Raw genomic sequence first — 12,993 nt, forward strand, 5'->3', positions numbered from 1 at the left:
CCTATTTTCCATCATAAGTCCCTGCTTTCGACATTGGGATTCAAACTTGAAACCGTTTACAGCAATATAATTAAAAAAAAGTTAACTGTTATGCATGTTTTTTTTCAACTGTGCTATTTTCTGTGTTTTCCTATTTATTTGAAAGTGGTTATATTTGTTTGGTGTGATGGAATGGAAACAGGAAAATGAATGGAATGGTCTGTTATAACTATTATTATTGTGGGTTTTTTTTGTTTTAATGTAGATTAATTAAAGTGAAAATACAAATACTTTTTTCCGAGGAGAGATCTATTTACATTTGAAGTTTATATAAAATGGAATTTTCATTTTTTTTAATGTAGATTAATTAAAGTGAAAAATACAAATATTTTTTCTGTCCCCAACTATTTATGATTTCTGTATGACCAAGGGGTAAAAACGTCATTTTTACAAATCAGTTCGCTATTTTACACATTTGGTGAAAAGTTGACCTAAATGTCTATTTGCATAGCAGGTAAGAAGACAAAACAATCTTAAATAGTTGGGGAATGACCTTATATCCATTTTACTCATAAGTTTCTAACATCATTTTCACCTCCTCCTTTTTTTGGTTGTTAATCTTTTACTACATTCTTAAGGAAATTTACAATTTACAGTTTGTGTATTTATAGGCATTGCTGCAGAACCGAATTTGGTTTTCTGTTTTTCTGTAAAAAAAATGAAAATTTCATTTTATATAAACTTCAAATGTAAATAGATCTCTCCTCGGAAACAATGATTACAATTCTTTCCCCTACAATATGGTGAGCCTGTTGACCTTCGTATGTTTTCATTACAGTTGTGGGATCTGTTGATGAACATGGTTTGTAGTAATCTTTATGATCCATCGTTATGCTTTTGAAAATTATGATGATTTATATTGACTCCATATTTGCAATAGAATAAAGTCCATTAAGAATATGCAAATTATAACTTGTTTGTAATAAGAAAAATTAAACACAATAATGTTTGCATAAGGGTATTTTTGTCATTTTCAATGAATCTTTCCGTATCTTTGTCTTATTAATCTCGTAACCTCTTGTGCTGAATCGTATATTAAACTAGGTCAAAAATCGACATTCTGGGAAGACATTTGAGGGCCTCATCTAAAAAACGGGTTTTCCTTCTCTTTTCATAGTAGATTATTTATAAAATCATTCTTTTATTTGTTATATCAATATGAATATAAATTTTTTTGATGTAAGTATTAATATATATGGTTATCTATAAGTTACGTATCTTTTAGAAATAATTTTTTTTTATAAAATTCTTATTTTAGTTGTCATGTTAATATACACTTATTTGTTGGAAGTATTGATTTTTATTAATGTAAAATATACAATACTTAAATATTACCAATTTTTAACTACTACATATTAATCGTATTAATGTCTTTGTTTTTGATGATTTTCAATTTTAAATTTTAATGGAATTATGGTCAATATACTTTTCATTACATACTTTTTTTTGTTCCTAAGCTACAAACACGATATGGAATCAAACGAACATAAAGAAAGGCGCATATTTAGAAAAATATATTTGGATCAACGAAGATCCAATGTTATGTCCAACTTGTCATTTGGTAATTCTTTATCTACACCTCAATTTACTTTCATTTTCAATAATGTTTTATATTTAACTTATCTTGAACAAATATTGTTTTATATCTTCTCATGTTTTATCTCATATAATCAAAGTATTTTCTAATTAACCATTGTTATTATTATATGTTCAATGTAGGTTATTCTCGGCAGCATTTACAATCTTCAAACAATTCTATACATATTCGCGATGACAGTGAAAATTTGAATCCAAATATATCATCCGCTTATCAACATACAAGTTTCCAATCTACTTCAACTTTAAATATTAGAAATGCATTGTCTGATGCTGCTAGAGAGAACCGAAAACATAGAAAATTATATTTGGATAAGAAAAGATCCAATCAGATGTCCACATCGCCTAATGGTATATCGTTTTCTATCGGATAGACTAATTTTTATTTTATACAATATTTTTCATCTCACACAATCCTCTGAATCTTAAATATTATTATGTTTTACCTACACTCTTTGCTACATTGCAATTAATTAAACATTATTATTTTATAAATCCCTTATATATCATTTCTAATTATATCATTAAAATTATTTTTTATAGTTTTCTTATTATATGTTAACTTACAATTATTTGTATCTGCATTATAACTTACATATTTTATATTCTTTTACAGTGCTTTCTAATATAACTACCAACATTCAAACACCTTCATCAAGCAAGTTTGTCAATATTGTCGGTAACAATGAAAATGCCATCCCAACTTTGTCATGTAGATATCAGCAAACACGGGTTCAATCTATTTCGAATATTTATATCGGCAGTCCATTGTTGAACAAGGCTAAAGATAAACGAAAAGAAAGGAGATTTTATTTGGATACAAGAAGATCCAATCACATGTCCACCGTACCAATCGGTATATGATATATATCATCCTACCTAATTAATTTTATCCATATAAACTTATTCTTAATCTTGTAAAAAGATACTATGTTATTATACCTGTTTCTTTATTGTTCCCTACTTAATACATATTTATATCAACTTATCTTTTATTGATAGGTAATATTGGTCGTGATCAAGAATGTTTTCAATCTGCTTCTAATTTTACTACAAGAACTCCGTTGTCCAACATTTCAAATGGTACAAATACATTTATATTCAACTTAATGTTTGTTACTATATATGGTACACATAAAATAATATGTATTCATTTTTTTTATTTTTTATCTATTTACTTTATAAATTTAATTCTAATTGTCATACTATTATTGTTAGTAAATGCACAATATTCTATATTGTCTGGTGACATGAGAGCTACGAATTCATCTTCAGTCACTCGATCTTCTTCCAGCAATTTATCATGCAGAAAACTAAATAAAAAAAGAAAGATTCCAAATATATCTCATATACCCATTTTGGACCTAACATCAGATGAAGATTTACGTGATCAACAGATCCATCAACAATTAATATCAGGTATTACAAAAGGAAAATAATATTTTTTTTATAATCCCCTTGTATATTTAAATTATTACTCATTGCAACATTAAATTATTTCAAAGTTTTACAACTGTTTTTATTGAACAGATTACTTGGACCATGGTGACCAGACTTTTGTGTGTACGATGTGTAATGCACAATTATGGACATATGAAGCTCTTAAAGGCAATACTTCTGGAAAGAAAACTTCTTATTCCATGTGTTGTGGTAACGGAAAAGTTGAGCTTCCTGAATTAAAAGAAGCTCCAACAAATTATCAAAATCTCTTTCGTAATGTTGATCCAAAAGGAAAAAATTTCATGAAGAATATTCGTCGATTCAATTCGATGTTTTCCTTTACTTCAATGGGTGGAAATTTTGATTCTTCCATTAATAGAGGCAATGCTCCATACGCTTTCAGACTTAGCAGTCAAAATTACCATTGCATGGGAAGTCTTCTACCTACAGATGGATCCAAACCAAAGTTTTCGCAACTATACATATATGATACTGAAAATGAAATAACAAATAGACAACATGCTTTCAGGTATAACTTTATTAATTTTTTTTATAAACCATTGCTTTTATAAGTTTGATATAATTATTACTTGCTAAATTTTACATATAACCGTTGTTGTTAACAGTACACAGAACGAAGGGTGCACATCAACTTCTCATTCTCTTGATATTGAAATCATTAGCTTTTTGAAGGTCATGTTGGATTCAATCAATGAGCTGGTTAAGTGTTATAGAATGGCCAGAGACTGTTTTGATGAAAATCCTCATATAGATCTAAAGTTACGTCTTATAGGAAGAAGGAAACAAGATGGAAGGACATATAACTTACCTACTGCTTCTGAGGTTGCTGCTTTAATTGTTGGTGACATTGGTGATGCAATTGATAATAGAGATATCATCGTAACAACTAAATCAGGAAGTCTACAACATATAAACGAATTACATCCGGCTTACCTTGGTCTTCAGTACCCACTACTCTTTCCATATGGAGATGATGGATATAGAGTTGACATACCTCACAGAGATGTTGATCATTCAACTAATACCAAACGTCGTTTCTGTACAATGAGAGAATTCTTTGCTTATAGAATTCAAGACAAAGTTAATGTTTTTTCATTAATTCTTAATTCAAGAAGGCTTTTTCAACAGTTTCTGGTTGATGCTTATACGATGATTGAAACTGAGAAACTATATTACATACGCAACCAGCAAAAAGTTCTTAGATGCGAATCTTATGAAACTTTAAAAAGCGTACAAAGTCATGGTAATACTGATATTTCCAACGTTGGAAAACGTGTTATCTTGCCTTCTTCTTTTACGGGTGGTGCACGCTACATGATGCAAAACTATTTAGATGCCATGTCGCTTTGTAAGTGGTTTGGATACCCATATTTTTTCATAACCGTAACATACAATCCAAAGTGGCCTGAAATTAAAAGGTTTCTTGCTGACACCATACTTAATCCCGAAGATAGGCCTGATATCCTGTCTAGATTATTCAAAATTAAGTTGGATTCTTTGATTAAAGACTTAAAGAAGAAGAGGTTATTGGGTTCGGTCCAAGCAGGTACCATATATTACAATATAGTGTTATCAAAATGTTTTTTTTATGTTTTTTATTATCTTATAATATTATATTTATTTAAATCTACAGTTGTTTATACGGTGGAGTTTCAAAAGCGTGGTCTGCCTCACGCACATATATGTTTATTCATGCACTCTGATTACAAACTCCCTACTGTTGAACATATTGATCGAGTTATTTCGACTGAAATTCCAAACAAAGACGATGATCCAGAATTGTACTCACTTGTCACTGAGTTCATGATGCATGGTCCATGTGGTTCTGATAATCCTAAATGCCCATGCATGAGTGAAAATAAGTGTTCAAAAAACTTCCCGAAGCCATTCTTGGAGAATACTTCCGTTGATTCAAATGGTTATCCTATATATAGGAGACGTAATGATGGATCTTTTATAGAAAAGTCGGGTGTTAAGTTAGATAACAGAAGTGTTGTTCCATATCACAAAACCCTTTTGAAACGATATCAGGCTCACATTAATGTTGAGTGGTGCAATCAAGCGGCTTCCATCAAATATTTGTTTAAATATATTAACAAGGGTCCTGATCGGGCTACTGTTGAAGTTTCACAAAACAACAACGGAGGTGATAATGATGATGCTCCAGTTGATGAAATAAAGGACTACTATGATTGTAGGTATTTGTCTGCATGTGAAGCTTCGTGGCGTATATATGGATTTGATGTTCATTACAGATATCCGTCAGTTGTAAGGCTTCCGTTCCATCTTCCTGGAAAATAAAATGTTGTATACGGAGAAGATGATGATATTGAAGATGTCCTCAACAAACAATCTGTTTCTTCTTCGATGTTCCTATCTTGGATGAGTTGTAATGAACATAATGAGGATGCACGGAAACTTTCTTATGTTGAGTTTCCTACAAAATTTGTATGGAAACAAGAAGATCGTTGTTGGAAGCCAAGAAAAAAAGGGTTTTCTATTGGGATGATTCACATAGTTTCACCTAATCTCGGTGAAGCATATTTTTTGAGAATTCTTTTAAATAAAGTCAAAGGTCCGAAATCGTTTGCAGATATTCGTACGGTTAATGGACAAATATGTCCTACTTTTAGAGATGCATGTTATGCTCTTGGACTTTTAGAAGATGATAGAGAATATATTGATGTCATCGACGAAGCAAGTCATTCTGGTTATTATTTACGGTTTCTATTTGCAACTATGCTAAAGTCTAATAGTTTGTCTAAACCGTGTTATGTTTGGGAAAATACTTGGCAATACTTATTCGATGGAATTCTCTACAATCAACGAATAAGATTAAAGTCTCCAGGTATTATTATTTTTGTCATTCCTTACATTTTATACATTAATTATATATTTTTTAAATGCTAAATATATTATTATTTGAAATTTTGATGTTTTTTTATAAATATTTAAAAGTTTTTTTACACATTATTTTTATTACGTGATAATTGTCTATATTTATCTTTTAATAATTAACTCTACAATTGTATAGGTTTATCCCTTAATGACGATCAGCTTAAAAACTTGACGCTATATGAGATTGAAAAAATTCTACTCCAAAACAGTTCAAGCCTTAAAGATTTTGTTGGGAAGCCTTACCCTGATCATGATTCGGTATCTTCTTCAAACAACCGTTTGATTACTGAGGAGTTAGATTTTGATATGAACAATCTACAAAAAGAATCTCATCAACTACTTGATTCATTAACAATTGAACAACGATCAATTTTTGATGAAATCATGACAGCTGTTAAACAGAAAAAAGGAGGTGTGTTTTTTGTTTATGGCTATGGAGGTACCGGTAAAACTTTTCTTTGGAAGACTTTATCTGCATCTATAAGATCTAAAGGTGATATCGTTCTAAATGTTGCTTCAAGTGGTATTGCTTCATTGTTACTAACCGGAGGTAGAACAGCACACTCACGTTTTATAATTCCTCTCTTACTGAGGATTCCTTTTGTTCTTTTGCACCGGATAGTGATGTAGCCGAATTGTTAAAAAAAACATCATTGATTATATGGGACGAGGCACCTATGATTCATAAGCATGCATTTCAAGCCTTGGATCGTTCTTTGAAAGATATATTGAGTTGTGATTTTCGTGGAAACTCAAAATTGCCATTTGGAGGAAAAACAATTGTCTTTGGAGGCGATTTTAGACAAATTCTACCGGTTGTTCCTAATGGAAGCAGGCAAGACATTGTGAATGCTTCTTTAAGTTCCTCTTATATTTGGTCAAGTTGCAAAGTCTTAACATTAACAAAAAACATGAGGTTAAGTGTTCTCGCATCTGATATTCAAGAAACGGCGACTTTTGCAAAATGGATTTTGGATATAGGAGAAGGAAAAGCTGGTGGTTTGAATGATGGTGATGCAATTATTGATATTCCCACTGATCTTCTCATTGTTGATTCAGTTGATCCTATTGGTTCATTAATTGGATTTGTCTATCCTTCTATTGTTGAAAATGCAAAGAATCCGATTTATTTTCAAGAAAGAGCAATCATTGCACCGAAGAATGAAGTCGTTCAAGAGATTAATAAGCGTTTGTTAAAATTATTTCTAGGAGATCCACAGGAGTATTTAAGTTCAGATAGTCTTTCTCATGCTGATTTTGTTCATGATGAAGTTGATGAAACTTTATATTCTCCTGATGTTCTAAATGGTCTTAGACCTTCAGGTATGCCAATTCATAAGTTGGTTTTAAAAGTCGGTGTTCCGGTTATGTTACTAAGGAATATTGATCAAAAATGCGGATTGTGCAATGGCACGAGGTTACGGGTTATTGCATTGGGTAAACATGTTATAGAAGCCGAAATAATATCTGGAAGTAATATCGGAAACCGTACATTTATTCCAAGAATGTCTTTGACGCCTTCGGATAAAAGGATTCCTTTCATATTTCAAAGACGACAATTTCCACTGACCGTATGTTTTGCAATGACAATAAATAAAAGTCAATGACAGTCACTATCGAGGGTGGGGTTGTTTTTGAGACAACCAGTATTCACTCGTGGCAGTTGTATGTTGCATTGTCGAGAGTTAAAAGTAAAGTTGGATTAAAGATATTAATTTAGATAAAGATGGTAAACTTACGAACACGACATCTAATGTTGTATTCAAGGAAGTCTTTGGAAATTTGTAATTCATAAACATAAGTGTCAATATTTTAATAGTTGTTTTTATTATTATACATTAACTTACTTATTCATCATTTTGTTTTTTTAAATATAGCAAGTTTTAATTAATTCATGTTTAATGTTTACATCATTATTGTCGTCATCATTTTACAAATATGTACCATTTTATTAGGGTAGATATATTGAGATAATTACTTTATTCATTATAGATTTTTGTATTTATGTAAAATTATTAATAAAAAACATGTAATTCTTAACAATTTATGTTAATTTTTTAATAAAACCCGTGTAATACACGGGTCTCACACCTAGTATTTATTAAATTAGCTGAAAATTGAATTCCAACAATTTAACTAGGCTCGTTGAAGAAACTCTGACCTGACCTAGTAATTGGTGGTAATATAGCGATACAAGTTAGCTTCAAGAACTCGATAGTAAAATTAATCCTAACAAACTAAAAGAGTAAAATTATAACTCTAACAATGATTCCAAAAGAAAAAATCAAGCAGAACTGAAAATAAATGAAAAAACAGGGGAACTTTCTAAGGCTTGTACTCTTTTTGCACCAACAAGTATGTAATGATGCCATGAAATCGATAGCCTCCAGAACTTGCCCTATTACGATCGTCAAATCCTAAAAGAAATGAGATGAAGGGGAATGCAATAGTAGATTTGTGATCTTTGGATGAATCGTACTCCGAGTGTTTGATGAACCAGAGAATTCGTTGTTGTGAGAGAATTCGTTGTTGTGATAGGTGGAAGCAGGAGAATCGTCCACAGTTGTTAAGGCGAAGTATAGGATTTTGATAGGTTGTGATAGTGGCGGTTCGAGGGAATAAGGGTATGAAGTTGCTTTTAGCGGGTGGTGTTAGGAATCGGACCGGGTACACGCAGCGGAAACACACTATCACACACTCACAAACGAAACGAGAAAATAAAGCAAGAAGAACACAAGAATATTACGTGGTTCGGATTCGGTACAAATCCTACATCCACGGGCCGCAACTAGAGATTTTATTATTGCTAGAAGATTACAGTACAAGTTGGTACATGTACAAATGAATGATGAATGTTCTATTTATAGGCAAAGAGCCGATGCTTAAGGAAATAAAGAATGGATGCATTCCTTTGCTTTTCCTCCAAATGAGGTGTTCCACATTCCTTTGTCTGCCACTTGCTTTTCCCTTTTTATTGCTTTGTGAGTTGGAAAAGACACCAACTACCCAACAATCTCCCACTTGGGACTTTGAACAACTCAGGCTTTTTCTACCATCCAACTCTAGCAACATTCCTCAGTCACTTCAGTAATCTCTAAACCAGACAAGTCTTCCAAGCTTCCTGTTCCCAAGAACAAGCTAAACTTAGTCTTATTTCTCTAGTTGCAGCCGCCCCTCATCATCAAGTACAAGAAGGGCCAGTTGAAGCTCCCACTAGCTCCAACTCAGCCGTGGCTAATCCCGCCACCGACTCATCCTCTGTCTCAAACGGTTTGGACACTCCATCGGATCCAGAGATACACCGAGGACCACTAACACTCTCCAAACTTAGCAAACTTCCAACATGAGAGAATTTTTCAGTCTTAGTCTTCAAAACCCAACGGCTCTTTGTAACTGTACCCGGAACACGCCCCGTGCTCCCACTGTCACAGAATCTCCTGACTGGTTTAGACTTTCCGACTCGTTCAGCTAACATCCCATTGGCTCCAGAATTCATGTTTGCAAAATGAACTCTCTTAGCCGTAGATTTAGCGAACCAGATTTTGTCTTGCTTAACAGGGACGGTCATACTTCCCTCAGCAGGTACCTCAACCATATACAATGACCCACACTTTATACCATGAGCAATCACCGAATTACCATTGACCACCCTCCATTTACCACCACCAAACCTTACTTCCAGTCCTTGTTTATCCAGCTGACCAACAGAAATCAATTTCTTTTTCAGCTCCGGAATCACCCTGACATTCTTCAGGTTCCATGTAGTTCCCAATGAAGTAACCAGATCAATATCTCCTATGCCCGTTACTTGAAGCATCTCGTCATTTGCCAACCGTACCTTCCCAAAATCTCATTCTTTTAGATTCACCATCGTTTCCCCGTTCTCCATGGCGTGAAACGAAGCCCCTGAATCCATGATCCAAGAGTCTACAGAACTTTCCATACTGAGTAACAATGCATCATCCCCAGAAAAATTCTCAGCATCAGCAATGTTCAATTCTTTCTTTGGACATTGACTCTTAACATGTCCCACTTCTTGACAGTTCCAGCATTTCACATTCTTCAAAGTTCTAGAAGAACTTTTTCCCCGACTCCCACTGCTCCCACTATTCATGCTATTCCCTCTACCTCTTCCGACATTTAATAAATCAGAAGAGGAAGATCCACCTTGATTCTTGCGTCTGATATCCTCGCCTAGAACCAAATCTCTAACCCCTTCAAAAGTCATACCACTGGTCCCCACGGAACTCGTAACAGAAGTAACTGTTCCGGACCAGCTATCAGGTAGAGAAGCTAGTAGCAGCGAAGCTTGAGTCTCATTATCAAATTTAATTCCCACAGATGATAATCTGGACAGAATTGAATTTAGATTGTTAATGTGAACCGTAACTGAGCCTTCCTCATTCATCCTTGTAGTGCACAGCTCCTTCATCAAGAACACCTTGTTAGCCGCCAATGGTTCCTCATACATATTTGACAGAGCCTCCATCATACCACGCGCCGTGGTTTCATTCATGATGTTGAAAGCAACGCTCTTCGTCAACGACAATGTAATAACCGCCTTGGCTTTCTTGTCCTTTGAGTTCCACGCATCTTCAGCAGCTTTTTCCATTTTCTCCGGTTTGTCTCTGAGTACCACGTCCAAGTCTTTCTGACATAGCATTGCTTCTAATTGCATTTTCCACCAGCTAAAATCAGAACCATTGAACCTTTCGATTATAACCTTGTCTTCAGCCATTACGGCAAACAAAAAAATAAGGTACACTCGTGTGTGACAGAAAAACGATCGTACCCTCCAAAACCTCGCTAACCAGGCTCTGATACCAGTTGTTAGGAATCGGACCGGGTACACGCAGCGGAAACACACTATCACACACTCACAAACGAAACGAGAAAATAAAGCAAGAAGAACACAAGAATATTACGTGGTTCGGATTCGGTACAAATCCTACATCCACGGGCCGCAACTAGAGATTTTATTATTGCTAGAAGATTACAGTACAAGTTGGTACATGTACAAATGAATGATGAATGTTCTATTTATAGGCAAAGAGCCGATGCTTAAGGAAATAAAGAATGGATGCATTCCTTTGCTTTTCCTCCAAATGAGGTGTTCCACATTCCTTTGTCTGCCACTTGTTTTTCCCTTTTTATTGCTTTGTGAGTTGGAAAAGACACCAACTACCCAACAGGTGGTGATCAAAATCGGTGTATGTGGTGACAGTAATGATGAGGGCTAGCGACCGATAGAGTCTAGGGTGATGTGGGTGATGACAGGAAGCGAAAAGGGTCATGAGGATGGACCTACGTATACGATAGTGTTGTTAGTGAGTTACATACATGATTTGAGGGCATTTTAGTTTTTTCATAGGGGCCTGATTCTTCCGAGGGAGATTTTTTATATTTCTACTGAAATTTACAGAGCAATGACAATTATACCCTCAGATTATCAAAAAGATTAATTACAACTGTTTGTTATTGATATCCCATAAATAGACCTAGAAGATATTTTCCAGCTGTTTGTTATCGATATCCCATTAAGAGTTGGAATGGGATTTCGGGTGCCAAGTGAAATTCACATTATGGATTCTGATATCATCATGAGAATTTTTAAGTTCTTGGTATCTTCCCATTCTCTTATCATTTAGTTCATCGTTAACTAAGAAATAATTGATATGGTCAAGGGATACTTTGACATGGATTAATACAGAAAGTGCATCAGATAAAACGCTCGCGGGTTCCGCCAATCCACCACACTCCTTAATGTTGTCAAAACTGTAAAAATAGTGGCAACATCTAACATAGCGCTTTTCAAAAGCTCGCATCCGAAAAATACAAAATGAAGAACCGAGTGTCGGTGACATCCGATACAATACATACAATACACTTTCTTGAATTGAATATCACTAAGCCAATGCAATCTGGTTCACTACAAGTTTTGATTAATTTATTGAATTTTTCCCCAAGACTGTAACTTTATGACCTTCATGCTGTTTAAGATATTAGAAATGATCTCAATCTTTTAGCTTGAGCTATCATAAGCTTCAACTGAAAATTTTGAATAGCTTTTGCAAATGGAACATTAAGAAGCAAATTACTAAAATGTACAGTGTAATGGCAATTATATCCTCAAATTATGAAAATTCTCACGATGCTATCAAGTTCCAAAATGGGAATTTAATTTTAAGAAATCAGAAATCCATAAGCTCTTTGATAAACTAAACGTGCTGAAGATTGAGGTTTATCCGAGTCAGAGGAGTAATACTATTTGTGGATTTGAAACTGGTATGCTTCTGGTAGTTGTGACATAGGGTTTTGATTCAAAGGTGGTTACAGGTGGTGGTGGTAACTGGGGGTCTGTGGTGGTGCAGAAGGCTGAAGAACGAGGAATAGGGATTGCAGCGCCTAAGGACCGGAGATTGCAGCGTGATGTGATTTATTATGGAAACATAGAATCTTTCTCTCTGCAATATCTCTATAGTGAGGGGCATAATTGTCTATTTACCATAAGGGTCTATGAATGAATAAAAAAAACCTTGGAAGAATTAGCTCCCTTTTCATAGTGCTAGTAAAGAAGCTTAATAAATGCATAATTGTCTATATATACAGATTGACTGGTTGACCCGCAAACCAAACATGTAACCTAACCCAACCTATGAAATAAACAGGTTAACGGGTCAAAAATCTCGACCCAAACCTGTTTATTTTTGGGTTGGTTCAGTGTCGGGTTACGGGTTTGGTTGAGAGTTGTCATCCCTACTCAACAGGGACCATTTATGACAAGATCCCATCACCAGGACCAAGAATAATGATTTATGAAAATACAGGACCAAAATTGGAATTTACTCTTTTGAATGTTAACCTTTTGTCCATTTGACATGAATAAAAGAGAGAAATCTGAATAGTCGCTTCTAGAATGTTTTCCCCTTTTCCAATCTTCTTGTTCTCATTTCTCAGTATCACAACCTTTTGTTTTATATACATCAATTATCCAATTCT

The 12,993-nt window shown here is 34.1% G+C and overlaps 2 protein-coding genes across 2 annotated transcripts; both read left to right on the top strand.

Annotated features, from left to right (window-relative positions):
* Window positions 1-1,509: 1,509 nt before the first annotated feature.
* LOC145163485 (uncharacterized) lies at window positions 1,510-6,624 on the top strand. The gene is made up of 10 exons (XM_079082322.1): window positions 1,510-1,600; window positions 1,759-1,986; window positions 2,252-2,491; window positions 2,638-2,718; window positions 2,854-3,054; window positions 3,166-3,604; window positions 3,702-4,642; window positions 4,730-5,323; window positions 5,417-5,944; window positions 6,131-6,624. The coding sequence occupies exons 1-10, from the start codon at window positions 1,510-1,512 to the stop codon at window positions 6,622-6,624; spliced, it is 3,837 nt and encodes a 1,278-aa protein (XP_078938448.1).
* A 47-nt stretch (window positions 6,625-6,671) lies between these two features.
* LOC145163486 (uncharacterized) lies at window positions 6,672-7,601 on the top strand. Its single transcript, XM_079082323.1, has one exon. It carries the CDS (start codon window positions 6,672-6,674, stop codon window positions 7,599-7,601), a length of 930 nt encoding a protein of 309 aa, XP_078938449.1.
* Window positions 7,602-12,993: the final 5,392 nt, after the last annotated feature.

Source organism: Lactuca virosa, chromosome 3, assembly GCF_052849685.1.
Source record: "Lactuca virosa cultivar CGN04683 chromosome 3, Lactuca_virosa_CGN04683_v6, whole genome shotgun sequence".
In the NCBI taxonomy this organism is placed as follows: Eukaryota; Viridiplantae; Streptophyta; class Magnoliopsida; order Asterales; family Asteraceae; genus Lactuca; species Lactuca virosa.